This window comes from Globicephala melas, chromosome 21 (assembly GCF_963455315.2).
Source record: "Globicephala melas chromosome 21, mGloMel1.2, whole genome shotgun sequence".
NCBI lineage: Eukaryota > Metazoa > Chordata > Mammalia > Artiodactyla > Delphinidae > Globicephala > Globicephala melas.
The window spans coordinates 17413597-17435739 of NC_083334.1; the positions used below are offsets into that span (position 1 = coordinate 17413597).

At 44.0% G+C, this 22143-nt stretch overlaps 1 protein-coding gene across 2 annotated transcripts in view; it reads left to right on the top strand.

Annotated features, from left to right (window-relative positions):
* Window positions 1-22143, top strand: part of MTMR7 (myotubularin related protein 7) — a 95012-nt gene that overhangs the window by 63594 nt on the left and 9275 nt on the right. For both annotated transcript variants that reach the window (XM_060291397.1, XM_060291398.1), the window contains 2 exons: window positions 8309-8441; window positions 21056-21165. In XM_060291397.1, coding sequence (XP_060147380.1) covers window positions 8309-8441; window positions 21056-21165 — 243 coding nt within the window. The remainder of the gene's footprint in view (window positions 1-8308; window positions 8442-21055; window positions 21166-22143) is intronic.

Below are 22143 nucleotides of genomic sequence, written 5' to 3' on the forward strand. Positions count from 1 at the left end.
ATGGAAACAAAATCACCTACAGGGGCATGGAATATATGGGACAAAATCACCTACAGGGGCATGGAATATATGGGACAACATGAGGTGACACAGAGAAATGGCCTTTATTCAACATATTTGGCATAGGAATTTCTTGCCAGTTATGAAAATAGACCTGGACCTATGACTGTGAGAGAGAGCTGCATGTTCTTTCTCCACGTGGGTGGAACAGTGTCCAAGATAGACCGTGAAGCAACAAGAGTGAGCTACAGAAAATCTGTAATGCCATGTATGTAATAATCATTAAATTATAAAAATTATACATTGTTCTATAGTTTTTTCATGGAAAAAAGTTTGAAGGTGTGTATAGTAAACTGTTAACATTGGCTTTTCTTGTGAGGTGAGAGGAGGATTTTAAGAAACCTTTATTTTATAAATTACAGTGTGAAAGAATTTTTAATCATAAAAAGGTTGAAAGAACATAAGGACTTCAAAATGGTACACATAAAAGTTACCATGTGACCCAGTAATTCCACTCCTAATTTAAGAAAAATGAAAACATATGTCCACACAGAAACTTCTAAGTGAATATTCATTGTTAATAATAGCCCCAAAGTAGATCAACCAAATTCCATCAGCTGAGAATGGATTAATAAAGTATGGTGTATCCATTCCCTGGAATAGTTTTTGGCTATTATGACTAAAGGAACGAGGTACTGATAGGTGCTACAACGTGGATGAACCTTGAAAGTGTTAGGCTAAGTGAAAGAGTCAGTCACAGAGGATCACAGATTGTATGATTCCATTTATATGAAGTGTCTCTATGACAAATCCGTAGAGACATCAGGCAGGGTGGTGGTTGCCTAGGGCTAGGGGAATGGGAGGGAATGGGAGGCGACACCTGATGGGTAGAGGGTTTCTTTCTGGGGTGATGAAAATGTTCTAAAAATAGATTGTGGTGACATGGTACATTCACAGTTCTGTGAATATACCAAACACCATTGAACTGTATACTTTACATGGATAGATTGTATGGCATGTGAATTCTATGTCCAAGAAGCTATCAAAAAAAAAAACATAAGGACATAGAAACATTAGAACAGGAAGGAGGAAATATGACCAACGGCCCAGGTCACTTCAAAGTCTACACTGATGTTAGGAGTGGGTAATTACAGATAGGGTCTATACTCGTGGCCGATAAGAGAAATCATGGAAACTGGATGCTATCCAGTGTGTAGCCACTCAGACTGGCAATCTCGCTGCTTCTCTGAGCCCTATTTCATTAAATATTGTGATTCATGGTCTCGATCACTAAGTTTGATGTCTGCCCAGTGTAAGATCACTCACATCAGTGCCCTCAGAACAGTCCCTTCCTCTCTAACGGGAGGGTAGCTGTGGGATGGCCATGGAGGGGTGGGCAGTGAGGATGAGTTACTCTCAGAGGCCAGATCAGCAGACCAGCCGTGCAGGTCAAGGACAAAACATGTTGCAGCTGGATCACATTCTAGTAGATGACAGGTAAAGGAGTCCCTTCCTTTTGGACAGATTTTCAAAGCACAGCAGGGAAGAGCTTCAGACTGGGGAAGAAATAGCTTCTCTGCTTGAAGGTTTTCACTCGAAAGATGCCAGGCTCTGACTTTTACTCTCTCTTTCGATTTGTGCTTTCTCTCTGCTTCATCCTTCTCGCATGGACTGTTTCCCTCCTGTCATTGTGCCTTTTGCGTCGGGACAGTGGAGCTGCTCTGAATTTCCTAACAGTCAGAGACAACTGAATGAATGCCTGTCCTAGACACACGTACTGAAGACAAGATAAGAAAAGGACGGGAAGACAGGGCCTTTAAAGTGAATTGGCGTGCCCTTCTCCGATCCCATTTTCCTAGATTTAAATAAAGGCAGACAGGTTCGCCTGCTGCTTTAAGGGCCGACGACCCAAGCGTGTACTACGCTATGCAGACCTTCCAGGCAATGTGGCAGCTGTTGAGCCAGGCATAGTCCAGATGTAACATAAATTAATCCAGAGGATTTGATTTGAAGGGTATATTTAGCACTGAGTGCGTTTGCTCTTGGCGATAAGAAGTTGGATGCTAATCCCTTAAAGAAAATTGGTGTCTCATACAAGTCATGCCCTCTACCCATTTCCCAGGCACACACACCTTCACAGGAGTCTTCACCTGTTTGCTTTAGGGCTCTCATTCTTTTAAAGATCACGTCCGTTGATGTTTATTCCTCGGTAGCCGGGAGACCCGGTCCATGTTTGCTGTGGGTGGTAGACAGACAGATGGGCCCTGGCCAGGTTTGCTCACAGGTTTACTGAAAAGGAGAAAGGCTAGAAGTCGTTCTTGTCCTTGGAGCAAGGCTCACCCCGGATGCTGCCTGTTCGGATGAAAGCTTCTGCATTGCCTGTTGATGTTAAAATCTCAGGAGGCAAAGGCAGTGAGGGCCTCAGCATGAACTGAGTATCTGTTAAGAAAAAACATACCCTCGAGGTCCTATGTTACTGCTAGAATCTGGTGCATTAAGAAGATAGGAGATCATGTTGATGCCATAGTTGTTGGATTTTAAAGTGATACCGAACTCCTTCTATCTCAGCCTCGCTCATGACTTTAACATTACTTTGTTCTAGGACTTTGCTGAGCTTGTAAAAATGCCAGGCACTTTCCCATTCAGTTCTTATTATAATCCTGCAAATTAGGAGCTGTTCTTTTCTGTTTATGGGTAAGGTCTCAGACTGAGAGAGGTTCAGTCATGTGTCCAAGGTCAAGCCGTTCAAATCTAGGCTGATCTGACGCCCGAGCCCACGCTACTTCTGTTTGATCACGGTCTGTTGACAGCGATATCCAGGGGAGCCTTGGGTCCACTGTCAGGTTCCACAGGGTTCCCCTTCTGAGCACATTTGCAGGGAGGCTGGAAACTCAGAGCTGAAGGACCAACCACAGGCTCATACACGCTCAGGCCGGGGCGAGAGGTGTGAGCAGGCCTGTGAGCCAGGCTCTGACGCCGGCGGCCTGGGAGGGGTGCCGGGCAGTGGAGGGAAGGGGTGAGCAGGCCGGCCGGGGGCTCAGCTCACGCCCGGCCCCTTGTCCTGGCTCTTCCTCCAAAGACAGCTTAGTGGTTAAAGGGCCTCTGATTTCCCTTGTGAGCGATTCTTTAGCTGTGAGACAGGAGGTCATGTTGGAAGTTTTCCTGTGTCTCTGGAATCAGTAATTAGGTGGTTTCCACTCACTGAATCCTGTGAGGGGGGGATCTGGGAGGATCTGTTGTAGAGATCGGGGTGCGTGACAGAGGGGCAGCTAGGAGGTCACTTCGGCATGGGATGCGTGGCCGACCTGTTCCACTGCGGCAATGAGCAGGGGAAGGGGAGCCGCGCAGCGTTTAGTGGCAGTGGGGCACCTGCTCTCCCTCTTTGGCAGGACAGGGATGGAGGGGGGACCTGTGGGTCCAGTGGACACTGAGAAAGAAACTTGTATGTGAGCCATCTTGCTAAGGCCCGGGTCCCACCCCCAACTGGAGGTTCCCAGCTGCGGCCGACTGTGGGGTACGTGCTGGGGAGGGAAGCCGGGGGCCTCGGAAGAGGCTCAAGCCAAGGTGGGTCTCATGTCAGCGAGCTGTGTACCTCCTCCTCCCGGGAACCCACGGACTTGCCCTAGGATTTGGACACTTAATGCCAGAGAGGGCAGTGCTGGTCAGCGAGTGTTAACCGGAAAAGCAGTGACGACCAATGGAGAGAGAACAGCAGCCTCGTCCAGCTTTACAGAGAGATATTTACCTCCTCTTTTATCCCCCTCCCCAATATAAAGATAGAGCCTAGAAGAAGGAGGAAAAGGAGAGTACCAGAGCAGACCCCTCACCAGTCCAAACAGCCTATAATAAGAGAAGGAGAAAATTTTGCATCATATATGGGGTTGGGATTTTAAGTTGAGCTGGACGGTGATTTCCTATAAGTTATTAATTCTTCCTTCGGGGTTAGGAAAGGAGGATTTTGATTAGCACAGTTGTAGACAGTAGTTGCAAGAAATAAAATCATCTCTTATTTTCATGTTTATATCACAAGTTAAGATTCTTCATTTCACCAGATACAGATGCAGGGAGAGAAAAGGACCATTAATTGACACCACAGGCTAGAACGTGGTCCAGGCCTCCTTCTGCCAAGACCAACTTCAATTCTCATTTTTCAGGCACGTCAGATCAGGTCCTGGCATTCAGGTACAGAATGTGCTCTGCTGAAATGTTAGACTCCGTGGCTGAGATGCTGACCAGCTGACCTTTAACTTGATATGCAGATTATGGTCGACTGAGTTTCCATGATTTTGATGTGTCTGATTGATGATTTAAGATTGCGGGGGAAAGAATCTGATTCTGTTTTTTTTTAACATTCTTGGCCTGTTCACCTCTCAGCCTCCCTCTGTTAGCACATTCATTTGGTCGGTCAGCCTGTCAGTAAATCTTCACCAGTGCCTGCTCTGTGCCAGCTTGACGCGTAGGGTCCTGGCCATCAATGAGACCAGCCACCTTCCTGTGCACCTCACGTCCTCTGCCTCACTCCAGAGGATCTTCTCTGTCGTGGATACTAAATCTCGAATGTTTCAATTAATCCTGCTCAGAAGCCTTCAGCGGCTCTTTACTGCCGCAGATACAGTTAGAACTTCTTAATCGAGCTTGTGTGTAGAGGACCCTCATAATTTCTAGCCTTCTTTCTTGCTGCTGCCGCCAGGCTTGAACCTTCCGCTGTGCTCGCACTGGTTGACTCAACTGATACCCACCTGCTTCTTTGGTGGCCACTGATACCCTACCTCTTCCCTTTCTCATCGCTTCATCTGGGATGCCCTCCCCCTTTCTCTCCATGCTTCCTGGTTATTAAAGCCCATCTCAAGTCCTCCTTCCATCATGAAACGTTACCCCTGAGGCCCTAGGCCGCGTGGGGCTGTTCCAGATTCTAAGTACTGCCACCGCCTCCACCAGGCTCTCAGCTCCTGCCCAGTCCTGGTGGGTATTATCTGTCGTTATTTGGTGTTGTGTGCTCGCACTTCCATACTCGATGATAAGCTTGTGGTGGCTGGGACTACTTCTTATTCATGTTTTTATTCCATTCAGTGCCTGACACACAGTAGGCGTTCGTTAAGTGTTTGTTGAGAATGAGTGAATTTTTTGGTTTCACTTATGAGTTTTTTTGCACCCAAAGATGCTGAGATGATCAAATAGCAGAGTGACCTTGGATTAGAAAACAGGGCACTTTTTCCAGTACCACTTTTCAGTTGTCCGTTGTGTTCTTTAAGCATAGGTTGAAACTGGAATGCAGTTACCTCCATTGTTTTATCTGTTTGAGAATTTTTTTTTTTAATTAGACTTTCTATGTTGAGATAATTGTAGATTCACATGCAGTTGTAGGAAATAATACAGAAGGATACCTTGTACATTTCACCCACTTTCCCCCAGTGGTAACATCTTGCAAAGCTGTGTACAGTATTGCAACCAGGATATTGACATTGATAAAATCCACCAATCTTGTTCCGTTTTTCCCAGTTTTACTGTAGTCGTGTGTGTGTGTGTGTGTACGTGTGTGTGTGTGTTTAGTCTATAAAGTCTTATCACATACGTATGTTTGTATATTCAGTACCACAGTCAAGATAGAGAACAATTACATCACCACAAAGAACCACTAATCTGTTCTCCACCTGTATAAGCTTGTCATTTCAAGCACGTTCTGTAATTGAAAACATATAGTATGTGACCTTTTGAGGTTGTTTTTTTTTCACTATTTGAGAACTTTTAGGGGCCGAAATGAACAGCTTTTTCTTTGCCTGTGAAATGGAGTTCTCAGCCTAAGGGACAGGGCACCTAACTAGACTTAGCGTTTTATTTATATAAGAGATACTCTATCTGAATGAATACACCTATAGGTCCAAGATAGCTTCTGAATTTTTTATTAATTATGAAACTGTATTTCTGCTTTGAAGGGTCAGCTAGTGCCCCATTATCCTGACAGGGCCTGTGAAATACGTGGAAACCTTGAGAAAGTACACTTTGGATGGTAGATTAAATATTGCCACCTTCTGTTCGTTATGAGAAGTACCGTTGACTTTTAAGAGGCCATCTTGTGTGGCTCCTTTGCTTTTAAAGAAGACCATCGATAAATTCTCCTAGGTCATAGGTCATCAACTACTAAAAAATGTGAACATAGGGTCCTAATTATAGATTAAAGTAATAATAGTGTTTTGGTTTTTATTCACTGCCCTGTTTAAAAAGAGTATGGTATGTGGTGAGAAGGCTTAACTTGAATTATTCAAGATACAGAATAAACATAAGGTTCATGTAACATAAAGATACTTGCACGTATCCTGTTAACCATTTTATTTATGAAGCTTGTAAAGAAGCTTGTAAAGAATAAGCCAGCAACTTTGGAAAATAATTATACAAACCAGTGATATTTTTATAATAGTATGTTTCAAAAGAACAATGTCTATAGGTAATTTTAGAAAAATTTTCCTCTTAAAATACTTTTAAAATTTAAAGCATGAACATCAGTTGTCTTAAAAATAACACTGTATTTTTTTCTTTATTGAGACCAAACCCTTTATCCTTCTCATAGCATGCCTGGGAGAAAGGGGATGATCTTTTCGTAAATGGGAAACAGGGTAGTGGGGCGCACCCCAGCTGATGTCACGTGAGCTGAATCACGGAGCAGGAAAGTGAGGGGCCTGCCATATATTTTTTTTCTGTTATTTAAATTACAAACCCACTCTATCCGGTTTGTAACAAAGCCTGGAGGAGCATCTGGAGTAGTATTGGCAGCCGCTCCCCACACGTGCCGCCTCTGTCTGTCTGCTGCAACAGCTGCGAAATTGGTGTAGACTTCCATTCATTTCTGTTCTGCTTACCCCAGCATGCATAAATGTAAATGCATGTCTGTAGGTCGGCCTGTTTTACAAAAAATGGGATAATTGTATGAATATTATTCTGGAGCTTATTCTTTTCACTTCACATGTCATGGCCCAGTATCTCCTCTCTTCTCCCCTCCCTCCCCACCCCTCTTTTTTTTCTTTCCCTCCTCCCTCCCTCTCCCCGCAATATCTAGACATCTGTATATCTGTCTGTCTCTATCTCTGTGTCTCTACTTGAGCCTATTAGAAGTCCAGGGTATAAATATACCATAATTCATCCAATCATGGCCCTATGGAGATATTCATAGGTTTTCCGGTTCTTTTACTCAACTATTATTTAAAAAAAAAAAAAGATTGCAGTAAACATCCTTGGATGTCTGTCTTTATGTGCTGGTATTTTAATAGTGTCAGATTCTCACACATAGGAAATCTGGGTCAAACAATACGTATGCTTTTAACTTAACTTGGCTTCTTAAGCTTAGATTTTTGAAAAGTATGAATATCCCCCGAGTGCTGCATTGTGGTCCTAAAAACGGATATATTTTTGGTAGTGAGTTCTCTGCCTGGGCTAGCCCGCCTGCCCTTTGTGGGCAGAGGAAGAGAATGGTCAGTGAATATTGATGTCTAGGATGTGATGGCCCGCTTAGCTGAACAGCAAGAATGGAGTATTCACAATAATACATTCATTCTAGAAATCTGTGTATTTCTCAGCTAAGGCAGGACTTGTCCCCTTCTTGATTTTAGTTACACAGGAATAAGGCAGAAGTTTGCATATCATAAATTTCTTCTTCAAAGTCCATCACCATTTAACCCAGTTTGCACTAGGAACCGTGACTTTTTATAGATGAAATTATGATAATGAATGTGATAGAAAAAAATCCTCTCTGGAGATTTAAATAGGGTGGCCAGAGGACATGTCTTGCCCTCTCTCTGTTTTGTTCAGCGTTTCCTGCTCAAAGTTGAACTGGGTACCTGAGGGATTCTTGTAGGCAAATTAGAATGACATAACTATTCCTATACGTTGATGTGTTTGTTGGCATTCGAATACTGGAAGATATAATACTTTAACTTACAGAGCTTTATGTCGCCAACTGTATCTGCAGATATTCTTCTGCCAACCTAAGGCTGTCATGTTTGGTATTAAATTGGGGCGACTTGGCTCTGTACAGAATCCCACATTGGATTTGGCATCTCTGACAGGGAACGTCTCCAAAAGGGCTTATCTCTAGGATGCTTCCAGCTCAGAAAATGTTGCCACATCGACAAACTGATGTTGTTGAACGTAAGCTCAGCACGAGTGTCTGTAGCTACCTAGCCCAGCGCGGTGTTCCCGGGATTTAAAGCGTGTTTCTGCACATCATGTTGAATGTTCTTATGGATATTAGCCGTGAAGTGTTGTGATTGTTTCATGAATATCACTGGTGACTGTTCTGTTTTGCTGCCCACTGCAGCTTAATGCGATGGCAAATCGTGCTGCAGGGAAAGGCTATGAGAACGAAGACAATTATTCCAATATCAAGTTTCAGTTTATCGGGATAGAGAACATCCATGTCATGAGGAACAGTCTGCAAAAAATGCTGGAAGGTAAACCATTTCCTTATGCACAGCATTTAAAAAATGCAGTTAAATGTTTTAATGCCAAGACGGAATAAGATGGTCTGTTGATGTGAAAACTGTGCTTTACTTCGATGTTGTTTGCAAGGGTGGGATCAGTTGGGAAGAATATCAAAGTGCAGGGACTCTTTAAACGTGTAACAGCTTTTCTCTTCTTTTTTGGTGTCATCGTGGAGTGGTTTTGTCACGTGGTATTAGCTGCCGGGCTCTCTCCGGTGGTACCTAACACCTAAGATAGAAGTGCACGGGGATATTTTTTCTTTCTCTCTCATAATAGTAGTTCGACCCATATTCAAGACCATTGGGAGATAAAGCAGTCCTACGTCGAAGCCGCCAGCTGTTCACGTGTGGACGTGAGGCCCATAAACTGAATCTGAGCGGCCGAATGGCCATGAGAAGGATGCTGGGGGGTCCTGGTTCTCCCTTCCATCAGCAGCACTGCTGCAGCGCGCTCCCTCCACCCACCCCACCCAGCGAGCACCACGAGACGCGTACGCCCAGGCTTCTGTACTCACAGGGAGAGCAAGTCGCAAAGCTGGGTTATGCAACGTAGAGGAATTATTCATGTGGCCACACCAGCCGTAAACTAATTACCAGAAATCACATATTCCAAGCAAAACCAGCCTCGTTTACTGCTTATGCTCTTGCGATTGTCAAGGCCCAAGGAGGAGTCTGTTGTTATCTCCACCACTTCTCCCTCTTGTGGGAACGGAAGAGAAAGAGGATGCATAACCCAGGGCTTTGTGCCTCTGGACCAGGGGAGGCTGTAAATGCTGGGCTCGCACTTCTGGGGGGAAGCCCTGGGGAGGCGGCTCTGTGTGCCAGGGAAGTGGGCAGTCCGGTCTGAACCGGAAATGCGGGGTCTGTAGTGAAGAGGGACAAAGTGCCGAATTCCCTTTTTCTCGGGATACACGTTTGCTCTCAGTAACCCGTGCAGTTCAGTGCTTAATCAGAGCAGGATGTAGTGAGAAGCTAGCGGTGGGGCTGGAGGAACTTGAGTGTCACAGACAAGCCTGATTGCCATTCTCCTTCCTGGATTCCCCGGGTCATCTCAGTCATTATGAGACTTTGAACACGTCATGTACCTTCTTTGGGGCTCTGTTACCTGCTGTAAATGGAGAGGATTGGACTAATAATTTCTGTGGACCCATCCAGCCCTGACAGTCTGTGAGTCCACACTTTGATGCCCCTGATTGCAAATAGTTTAAAATTGAGGGTTTGAATGGTTAGACGAAACCTCTTCCTGCATTAAAAAAAAATAAATAAATAATAACGGCCCCGGAGCTGTCTATGTCCATCTTACCTCCACGTGAAATTTGCCATGTCTCAGCGGACAGGAGGATGCCTTGGGCATTGAACTTCGTAAACTTTGGGAGATTATCGTGGGTGGTGTGGCTCTCCCTGCTCTAAGCTGTGCTTTTTAGACATTGAAAAACTGGACTAGCTTGGTACTGTAACTGAACGGGTAGTCTAGTTTTAGTGTGAAGAGTGTTCAATATCAGAATCATTAAAACATTTGCATGCTTTATAGTTTTCATTTAGTAATTTCATAAGCTGACTTTTGAGAATATATATTTTCTTCTCTGCGGAAGGTGGCTCCCAGGAGTGCTTGGAACATGGCGATTTGGCTTTTTTTTTTTTTTTTTTTTTTTTTTGCGGTACGCGGGCCTCTCACTGTTGTGGCCTCTCCCATTGCGGAGCACAGGCTCCGGACGCGCAGGCTCAGCGGCCATGGCTCACGGGCCCAGCCGCTCCGCGGCATGTGGGATCCTCCCGGACCGGGGCACGAACCCGTGTCCCCTGCATCTGCAGGCGGACCCTCAACCACTGCGCCACCAGGGAAGCCCAGGCTTTTGTTTTAAAATTAGCATTTACTTGGTTTCTTATTAGGAACCACGTCTCCTGCCCTCATACCTTTGGTCTGACTCGCTATTTCTAAAGGACCAGCAAATGGACCGAGTTCCAGAGGGAGGGCAGCCTGTGTTTCGTAAGGGATCGTGGTTCTTCTGCATCACTTTTTCAGCTCTGTGTCAGTGCAATAAGCAAGGACAACTTTCTGGATGCCTTTCAGGGGACTTGACCAATGTTTGACTATCTGTTTTTACCAAGTAAATTATAAACTGCTCGTGGAAGCTCAGCTGATGAACTGATGCAATCAGACCCACCTTTTGAGGCTTTTATCCTTCAAACAGCTGTCTTGGCATCAAAGAGATCGGAAGGTTTGTACTGCTGGTCACTTGGTAGGCAGCGGAATAATGCATTCCCTTCATGATTATTATTTTTTTTTCAAAATGCCTCTTATCAGGGATATTGATATTATCAGGAGAGATTCTGAATAACAGAAATGAAAACCTGTTCGCATTCTGGCCCGAAATAGCCCTGTCTGTGAGCAACAGCTGCAGGGTATTTCATCAGAGACTGAAATCTAGGACCGAGTTCACAGCCGGTATAGGTCCTTTTATGGAGCTGACTGATTGCATGTTAACTTTGGTTTCTAAGTTCTAAACCAAACTGTTTTGTGGCATTCACACCTCCCAGTGAGATAATAATGAAGTCTTTCCGTTAGGTAGCAATTGTGTGATTTATTAAGTGCTTTCCACAGAGCCTTTCCTCTTGATCATGTAAATAATGGTTTTTCCCTCAAATAATAAAAGGATGCCCTATATTTTCTTTCTTTTGTTGTTGTTGAAACAGGCAGTAGAAGAACCTGGAATAGGCTCTTTCCGTGGCTGAGGAAATTGTTATCAGATGTGGAAATAAAAACCTCCGAGGGCATCCTTGATTTGGGGGGAGGAAATCAGTGAGAGGGAGGGAGAGAGGGGCACATGGAATTACCTCACATCCGGGCTTTGAGGTTGAGCCGCACTGTCGTGCCTCTTCGTAAATAAATACCTGTTTTCAAGGTAGGCGGGTGTTTATGGGAAAGACATGATGACAGTGACACCTTCCTGTTTTTCAGTCAACCTGCTCCACCTTTTGTATGTTGCCCAGAAAATTGACCTTTCTCCCCCCTACTAGTTTCGGCGCGCCAGGATTCTACATGAATCTTAGATTGATATTGTTGGCCACAGTGTAGTTCTGTATAACTGACCCCTTATTCATTGATTTGTGCATTTCACTAAAAACAGAGCACCTGCTACGTGCCAGGCTTCCTCAGTATTTTTACTTAAATGATTCACGAATGGGCAGACCTTGAAGATGTCGCAGGTTCGGTTCCAGACCACCTCAGTAAAATGAATATCGCTATAAAGTGAATCGCACGGATTTTTTGGTTTCCCAGTGCATGTGAAAGTTATGTTTACCCTATCCTGTAGTCTATTTAGTGTGCAATCGCATTATGTCTAAAAAAGCACTGTACGTACCTTAATTTAAAAATATTTGATTGCTTAAAAGATGTAACCATCATCTGAGCTTTCAGAGAGTTGTATTCTTTTCACTGGTGGAGGGTTTGAAATATTTCGAGAATTACCAAAATGTGGTACAGAGGTATGAAGTGAGCAAATGTTGTTGGGAAAATGGTGCCGATAGACTTGCTCGATGCAGGGTTGCCACAGACCTTTAACCTATAAAACACACAATATCTGTGAAGTACAGTAAAATGAGGTCTGCCTGTATTTGATTTCACAGCTATAGTGTGCTGTACATAATATTATCTGCACTTTATAGATGAAGAAAGTGTCTCAGTGAAGTTAGGCAACTCAATCTAATTCTTTAAAGAAAAATAAGTTGAAACAAACAGAAAAACATTTAAACTTGCTCTGATAATTAAAGAAAGGTAGTTAAAACCTCAAAGTACCATTTTTCACTTAAAAATTTTTTTAATTTAAATAATTTTTAAAAAATATTTTAATTTTAATTTAAATAAATATTAAATTTAAATATTTAAATTCAAATACATTAAAATATTCAATACTGAAAGGAATATGGTAAAACTAGTACTTTAAATATTTCTAGTATCATTGAAATTGGCAAGAGGTACCTAATATATTTTGTTCTGAGATACATATTTTTACCAGATTAATTCCCCTTAGGGACTAATCCAAAATACGGTTTAAAAAAAAGACATATAATGCCTGTTTTGATAGAAGTGTTTTATTTATAATAATAGAATTTTGGAAGCCTCAGGAATGTTCAACAATAGTTGACTGACTAAACACTCTACCTTTTGACACAAAATTTTGCATCCATTAAAAATGATAAATGTGAAAAATATATTACTAACATGGGAGAACGTGTATAATCTAAGTGAAAAATTCAGGTTGTAAAATTGTATACATACTCTGATTCACTATACAGTAAACCATATTTATGAAGAATTTCCAGAATGATAATTGGATTAGAATGAGAGGACGATGGGTGAATTTTTTCTTTTTCCTTCTTTATTTACAAAATTGTCTATGGTTGGTACGTTACATGGAACATAAACAATACACACTTAGCAGGTCACAGTTTCTGAGGGTCACGAGTCTGGGCATTTCTCATGTGTCAATGGGAAGCCAGGATCCCTCTGCCTAGGATCTTACAAGGCTGCAGTCAAGGTGCTAGCCGGACTGTGTCCTCATCTGGACACCTGGATGGGGCAGAATCTGCTTCCAGGCTGATTCAGGTTATTGGTTGCATTCAACAGAGGGCCCTGAGCGCTGTCAGCTGGCGGTCACCCTTAGGTCCTAGAGTTCTCTGCCATGTTGGACCTCCACAGAAGCTGTTCACAACACGACAGGTTATTCTTCAAGACCAGTAGGAGCGCCTATCTCCAGTTACAAAGTCTGGTGTATTACATTTTTAATTAAAAAGTTTTTAAAGACATACCCTTCTTGGTATCATATAACAAAGGAAGAATTGAGCCTAGTACTTTCCATCATTTTACCATGCTCCTCGTTGATTTGTGGTCCTTTTATTAGGCTCACAGATAACCACCCACATGGTAATGATGATATAACATTTATGGGTGATTATTATGTACTGGACACTGTTAATTTTTTTAATATACTTATTTATTTTTTGGCTGCGTTGGGTCTTCGTTGCTGTGCGCGGGCTTTCTCTAGTTGCGGCGAGCGGGGGCTACTCTTTGTTGCGGTGCACGGGCTTCTCATTGCAGTGGCTTCTCTTGTTGCGGAGCACGGGCTCTAGGCGCACGGGCTTCAGTAGTTGTGGCATGTGGGCTCAGTAGTTGTGGCTCATGGGCCGTAGAGCACAGGCTCAGTAGTTGTGGTGCACGGGCTTAGTTGCTCTGTGGCATGTGGGATCTTCCCGGGCCAGGGCTCGAATCCATGTGCCCTGCATAGGCAGGTGGATTCTTAACCACTGCGCCACCAGGGAAGTCCCAGACACCATACTCTTAACCACTTTGCTTTACAGTCTCTCTAGGTGGTGGCTTGGGTAGAAAGTGCCCTGGCCTAAGTGTCTGAAGATCTGGGTTTGGGTTCTTGCCTTAGTCTCTTAGTAAACATGAACAAACTTCATTTCCTGTATTTGTAAAACAGTGTAAGCAATATATCGTTGCTGTCTAGCTCACAGATTTGTTCACAAAGATTCCTTGCAAACTGTAAAGTGCTTTCCAGTATAAGGTGCATTATGCTTTTTCTTGGGAAGCAGTACAGTAGTTTAAAATAAGTACTGCGTAAAATGGATAAGCGAATGGACTGTAGATTAATTCAGGCAGCTAGGCGGGTATTTGATAGGTCCCCTGCTTTCTTATGGGTGACTTTCCTTAATTTTTTTATTCAAGAGACATGGAGTAAGCACAATTTCAGAGGCATGGAAGTGCTTGCCTCGTGATACGGTCTGTGTCCACTCAGCACAAGTTCACCAAAAATAATTTAATAAACCCCATGCCAGGCCTGGTGGGTGTTTTCTCAGCAAGTTGTCTGACAGAGATACAAACCTCAGCCTGACAGCCGATCAGATGGGAGCAGGTCCAGAGCACAGGAACAAAGGCCCGGTGCCCATTCAGCAGTTTGGACAATACTACAGTGAAGGGCTGTTTGTAAGATTCAACTGGAAAGATTGGAATCTTTTTAGCAGGCCCCAAGAGGTAACCACTTCTATCGTTTCTCCTAGAATTAGGAACAGTGATGATGGTGAAAGTTCTGTGGTAAAGTCAGGAGGCCCCAGAGATATGTGACCTGTGCTTGTGTGTGAAGGTTGTGAGGCCCGATTGTTCAGAACCTTTGTTGGGTGTAGAAGGGACAGGTAAAAGCAGAGAACTTCGAGTGTGTCATGGGAGGCAGCACGGCCGTGGGTGCTGTGCTCGTGTGACGACTCCCTGCTCTGGCGTCCCTGCCCGGTGCTCTCGGGTGCACCAAGGTCTAGAAGGGGACGGTCCCTAACACACCTGGCTCCGAGGTTCCCACGAAGTATTTTTCTCTGCTCAGAGGTATGGTTGTAACTCTCAGTCCCAGTGTCCTTTTTATTTGATTCTTTCTTCCTCACCTCATTACTTTATGTGGCGATGGCTAAGTAAGCCTGGAAGAAATGGAAGAGTTCAACCCTTTATAGTCACATGTAAGTTTTTCATTTCAAAGTGAGTATTTCCTGTAACATGGCCTACAAGTTTATGCTATGAGGTTCTACCAGCTATGAGCTAATGAAAAGCTATAAAGGCTGATCTTTTTTCAGTTCTCGATCTTCTGACTTTCCCCATTATTAATTTCCTGAGATTACTAACCTATTAGACGAGACAGCCAATAAGACCTGGCTGAAAATCTGGTCACGGTCCCTCAAAATTTAGCACGTGGCATGGGTTTCCACACAGAAAACCTACTTTCCCATTAAAGTGAACTGGAGAGCTCCACCTAGCGGTAAGATTTTTTAATAAGTGTTCTACTAGAGCAACAGGTCTCTTTGTCAGGCTCCACTAGTTATCAATTCATGGTCACTTGGAAGAAAGAAATGCATCAGGAGTGTGTACCTGGCTCTCTCTTTGTTGTAAGAGGATGTAAAATGTGGCTGGATGGTGTCGCCCGATCTAGACTGAGATCTAATGCTCTAAGCACTGAGGCAGAGAGGAAAGAGCGTGAGCTTTGGGGCGTATGTGTTGTGGCCAGGACTCCAGCTGTTATTTGCTGGCCGAGTAACCATGGATGACTTAGTAAACTCTTTTTTTTTTTTTGGTTCGTGGGCCTCTCACTGTTGTGGCCTCTCCCATTGCGGAGCACAGGCTCCGGACGCAAAGGCTCAGCGGCCATGGCTCACAGGCCCAGCCGCCCCGCGGCATGTGGGATCTTCCCGGACCGGGGCACGAACCCCTGTCCCCTGCATCGTTAGGCGGACTCCCAGCCACTGCGCCACCAGGGAAGCCCGACTTAGTAAACTCTTTAAGCCACACTGGCTAATCTGAAAATTGGGAGTAAATATATGCTGCATGGTAGATAATGGATGTAGAGGAAGTCACTGGGAGCTTCATAGTTATTTTAGACAGTCATCTGTACATCAGACAGTTCTTGAGAGTTTTCTATACACTGGGCATTGCATAGAAAAAGGCTTTATTTATTAATACAAAGTGACGTTACTGATCTTGATATAGGGCAGAAAATTCTGGCGGGAAGAGAAGATGATGCTTTCTCATAAGTGATCTTCCTGAGGGCTGTCCTTGGGTAGATCAGGTGGTTGAATGTTTTAATTGGATGTCAAAGCCAAAGACCTCATCTCTGGGTGATTTTAGCAAAGGAGAGGACAAGAGAAAACAAAGATTTAATGGGAGAAGAATGGCTGTTTTTTATTCTCATTGTGCTGTATCTTGATGTTCCTTGGGACAATTCAAAGATCAAAAAATTTCACCCTCAGAATTGTTGTTTTCATTTTATTAATCATGACAGCTAGTTTTTGGATAACTAGGACATTTACAAAAGGAGCACTTATAGAAGAACGTGTCTCCCATAAAACTAAAGATAGACGTGACTCATATTAGCCACAGGGTGAGCAGTTTTCCCATAAGGCTGCAAGGGGGATGGGGCAATTCAGTATCTGCTTGCCAGTGACAGTGTGGCCTCAGATTCGATGGGTGCATTGGTCCTGCAGCTTTGCTGAGCCGGTGTGATGAGCGTGGAATGCTTTTCCACCAGTTACGTCCCCAGCCACGTGTACTGCTTATTTCACCACTTGTTATTTGCTGGCAACATCTTAATCTCACATGATTCTCGGCCTTCTCTCCAGCATTTGCCACTAATATCTTACATCCACCCCGACGTCACAGGCTCTCAGCACCCCTTCCTTCTCGCAGACTAGACTTCTATTTTCATCTGCCTTGTTTCCTATTTAGACTTGCTCATTCCTTAAGCCCTGTCTTTGGTTGAGTTCCTGTTCACTGAGAGAAAATGACCAACTCCCAAGCCTTCTATATGGTAAATGTAACATAAATGGGCATATATATTTTAAAATTTATTTGTGGCAAATTGTGTCTTTAGACACAAAACTCATATGCAAAGCTAATAAATGCTAGTAGGGCATTCTTTTGTGAACCAGCTGCTTGATTTTCTTTAGGTCAATGGTAATCAGTATTACTGGAAAGTGTGTGTGTATACATGCATTTACACACACATACATGTTTATTAGTAGCTCGACACAGACACATACTCACGCCCATGTGAGTTTGCATATAGTTACGTATGCTGCGAATGCAAGCAGTGCTAGCACAGGTGTACAGAATTTAGGCTGGATCGCAACTTACCATTTGATATGAGCATCGACTTCTTTAGAGGACGACAAGGCTATTCAAAAATGGCTTTCATGGCATTGTTAATTGTGTGGAGATTCCAGAAAATAGCATCACAAACAAAGCTGGAATCTTATTGGTGTCCAGTAATATACAGAGAAGCTAATACACAGATCTCTCCAATTAATGTAAAGGCCTCTATAAAGAGGGTCCATGTCAGTTGGCGGGGGGGGGGGGGGGAGGAGAGTGGCACTGACATTAATAGACTGAGGACACTTCACTGCAGAGTTTATTCTGTCACCAGGGTGGGCTCTAAGTAAAAAAGGGAGACTACAGGGCAGGCTTTACCAAACACTTCTGTTGTACAGGCCATAATTAAGTCCTCTTTGAATGGTATCACCTGCTGGGATGTTCAGCTGAGGGAGATTACCATCATTTTGCTAGTTCTTTGAAGGCCGTTTCATTGGGCTTGGGTTTTTGACTCCAAGATGGGAAGGAGACAAACATGAGGAGAGCTCAGGTATGTGTCTGGCTGGCAAGTAAGGGAGGGCCATGTACCTTCCAACCTTAGATCTTAGACACAAGAAAGACCAATCCCACAGGGTTCAGATGGAGACTTTGCACCCTCACTGATCCCCACGCAGTCACTGTGTAGGAAGAAATGAGCTTGGTATAGGAAATAGCTAAGGAAGATCGTGGGAGGTTAATTTTCTTCCAAATAAATTTCCTATTTCCTCAGGTGCCGTAATTATCGATCTTTTTTTAAGTGTTGTTTTTATGTGTTTGTGGGATATAGTTGCCCTGTTATGTAAAACAAATGTCACTAGACCCAGGCATTAAACTCCAGGTTAGTATAATAAGTCTGGTTCTCTGTGATCTGTGGCTGACGCCTGTGAGGTCAGCTGAAATGAACTTTGTTCAGCAAAATGGTTTGTAAATATTGGTTCAGCTTTGGCAACAAGGGTGAACCGATCAGTATTTCTGCCTTATCCTGAGTTTATCCAAACAAACCCACCAGTTTTATATTTAAAAATCCAGGCGCTAATTCTTGGAGTCTCAAGTGTACCCCCATCTGTCCATGTGTATTAATCACCTGTGGGCTGATTGCTCTTAACAGTGGCCACTCAGCAAGTGAGGGGAAACACTCAGCCGTTACCTTGCGTGAAACCTCGGGAGGCTATTTTATTCAATGTACCCAGTTATAATGTTCCTGAAAGCAGATGTGTTAAACAAGGAGCCATCCTCCGTGTGGAAGGAGGGAGCTGACCTGGGAGAGATGCGGCAGCTGGTCCCCTGGGCCGTGAGCCAGTGAAGAGGGTGGCCTGGGCATCCTCTCTACAGCACCTTTTAGGGCCTTGTTCTGTGAGCTGGCCGGTCCCCTCTTGCCACTGGCACAGGCTACCTCCCAGTTAGCTGGAGAGCCTGGCGTCTGTATTTTTAAACTCGCTGTCATTTCCACACCTGGTGAGAAGAGAAGGCAAAAGGGATCATTTGTCCTTGGACTGAGCTTCTGAGCTTGGATGCCAAAATATCCCTCTAGCTCCCTGGACTTTTTGAAATGAAGGAGGATGCCAGCGAGCCCTGAGCCCGATCATGACCACCAGAAATTTGGGCTAGTTCAGTGGAAAAAACAAATCACAAAAAACTGTTTGCAAGTCGGTATTATCTGCGGAAGATTTAAAGGACTCAGTGGGTCCAGAGACTCTACGTGGTGGAATGTGTGTATTTTAGGATTAAGTTGAACGGTCTGGGTCACGGCCGGGGTTGGACAGAAAGGCCAAACAGCAGGCGCCCGCGGGAGAGGCCGCAGCACAGAGGGTGCGGGGATTGCGTCATGTGCGCTGCACGGAGGGCTTGGGCAGCCCTGCGGCCAGCCCGTCCCCGTCCGCCTCCCCGAGGACAGAGCCACGCCCGGCCCAGTTTCTCACCAGGGCTGGCATTTTTCAGTTGCAGCAGATTCAGCGTCTGTCTTCACACTGAGTACATACACCCCGAGGTCACGGGAAGAGTTTCCCAGGGGCGCCCTGGCTGGATGGCTTTATGGCACTGACTTCCGCAAGTGCTCCTTCTTAAAACTGCCTCGCCTGCCTTAGAGATGCTCCTCCGTCCAGGTGTGAACCAGCCGTCCTTTCCCACCTCCCGTAACGAACTGTCCTTTTGCCACCTTAGAGACGGCGAACACACCTTCAGTCTTATTATGGGGCGTTATTCTAGGGTGCCTGAGAGGGTACATAGTTTTTTTTGTTTTTTTGTTTTTCAGTGTTCATAAAGTTTTTTTTTTTCTACATCTTTATTGGAGTATAATTGCTTTACAATGGTGTGTTAGTTTCTGCTTTATAACAAAGTGAATCAGTTATACATATGCATATGTTCCCATATCTCTTCCCTCTTGCGTCTCCCTCCCTCCCACCCTCCCTATCCCACCCCTCCAGGCTGTCACAAAGCACCGAGCTGATCTCCCTGTGCTATGGGTACATAGTTTTAAAAATCAGTGGAGGGGCACACGTGCAAAAACGTTTGAAGACTGCACATCAGGTTAATCTTCCTGGAACAATCTAAATCGCTGCTGGTGGGGAGCCAGTAGCACTGTGACCTCAAAGGGACAGTGTCCTGAACCAGGGCAATGCTGGAGAGAACTCAGTTCTCCAGCTGGGCTTCCAGCTCAGGGCAAGCTTTTGGAAGGAAGAGGTTGGACTCTTGCCTGAACATATTCATAATACGGTTTTTTCTTAAGAAGGGCCTTAAAAGCTGGGAATCTCGGTATTTTCTTCCTCACTGCTGCCGTCTGTGACTCAGAATTTAACTACTTGTGCTTTTTTTGTGTGGCTCTTATGTTGCGGGAAATACGACTGAACCCTCTGTTATCTGGCATATCTGAGGGAAGGGCATCTGATAAATTAAACGTTGTTAACTGTTTTTAAGTATTGCAAATGCGCGATGCTTTCATAGACTTAAAGTTGAATCTGGGAGTCTAGAGTTGGAAGGGCACTTAGATATAATTTAGTACACCTTCCCCGTTTTAAACGTGAACAGATCAAGGCCCAAACTAACACTTTAAACAAACAGAATCTATGGAACATTAGTTAATTTTCATTGATTAATTTATAAGATTCCTCAAAAGGGCTTTATAGGTATGAACCCCATGAACTTTGGAATGTCGTATTTGTGATATGGAGTCAGAACGCTGAGCCCTAAAGTTTTTTCATGCTTAACTAAAAGATAAGCTCTCGAGATGAAATGGTTTGTGATAATATTATAGAAGTGTTTACACAGCTGCCTTAGTTTTGTAAAATATAGGTATCATTGGAATCCTGGATTATCTTCATTTTCGACCAAAGGGAAAGCCCCTAACCTGATGCTCTAGAAGCATTCGGAAGTACAGGGCCTCATGTTTAAGTTCACACGCTTTGCTCCCTTTGGGTAGGGTTGCTGGTAGCAGGAGTTCGATCACTTCCATTTAAGACTTCTAGGACAGCTCTGTTTTGTATTTTTACAGCAGTCTGCAAGTGCGGTGCTGGGATGATGGAGTTCTAGTTGGGAAAGTGCTGGAGTTCGTTATAGGCGTCTTTTCCTCCAGGGCACTCTTACTCAAGTGCTTCCTGGTGGCACATTTTGACTATCTTTGCTGGAAGAATAAATAAATCTCTTATTTTTACTATGGTAACATTCAATGATTTTCATTTATTGGGGTTTAAACTTTACTAATATAATACTCCTAAACAGATGCAGTGTCCCCTGTGACCAAAGAAGATAGAAAAGCCTTTACTTGGAACTGTTCAGTAGAATGAGTAAGCTTGGGCGTCTATCTTGACTCAAGTCTTCCAGAAAGTACTGCAGTGAAGGAATCATTAACGAACTGCCTGCAAATATGATCAAATGTAAAATGAGAGATTTTCTGTATTTTGTTTCTGTAACACGATTTATCTTGCAGTGTGTGAACTTAAATCTCCCTCCATGAGTGATTTTCTTTGGGGACTGGAGAACTCTGGCTGGTTGAGGCATATTAAGGCCATCATGGATGCAGGAATCTTCATTGCGAAGGTATGCGCATGCAGAGAACAGAAATTATGGGGCAGAGCAGCCAGTGTACTCTGACTTCGGAATGGAGATCTTGTTGCCTCGTGTGAGCTCCTCTGTACTAAACTGGGTGATACCAAATGGGGAGCTGGCTTTGCAGACCTCCATGAAGTTTGCCCTCTGAAGATGGGATTTTGTGAAAGAGAGGATGGTGTTCAGTTGACAGTGTATCATCAAGGCGATCAAGTGGTAAAATACTTTCAGAATGGTCTCTCTTCAGTTAGGCTTGGTCCTGGGTGGAGGAAAGAATTTTCTATAGGAGGGTACATCCAAATGTGAGTCACCTGAGTGACCGAGGCCTGAAGCTTCCATCTTAGCAAACAGCTCCCCCTTTTCAGTGATGGCAGAAGCAAGTCATGTTCCTGAACCTGGCAGGTAGATTCTGTTCTGCCAGGGGAAGATTTTGCTGCAACTTTCACATAAGCTGCTTTTGAATGCATTGTCTATTTTGTTGTTCAGTGCGTTTTTTTTTAAAAATAAATTCCCCTCAGATTTATACCTAAAGACAACCATATCTTTTCTGATGACATGGTATGCCTCCCTTTATTAGATAATTCATTTATTTAACAAATATTTATTCAGTGCTGGGCACTTTCACTTGGCTCTTATCCTTTTATCTCTAATTTCATAGTTTTACAATTTATGATTTTTGCCTTTTCCTTTTTGAAAATGATTGCAGCCAGCAGCAGCTCCAGAATTTCATTTGGAAAGGCTTAAGGTGGAAACCCGGCAGGGAGGAAGAGGGTTGAAGGTGGGCTAGGAGACGTTCATACAGGAAGCCTGCTTGTATATGGTACAGAAGCCGGGCTCGTGGCTCCTGGACATAAGGGAAGGGAAGTGACGCTTCAGTTACCGGCACCAAACCTCTCCTTGGCTCCGCCCTAACTACACGGGGGCGTGAACACTCAATAAATGAAGGAACAGGTTTTGGTATTGATTTTT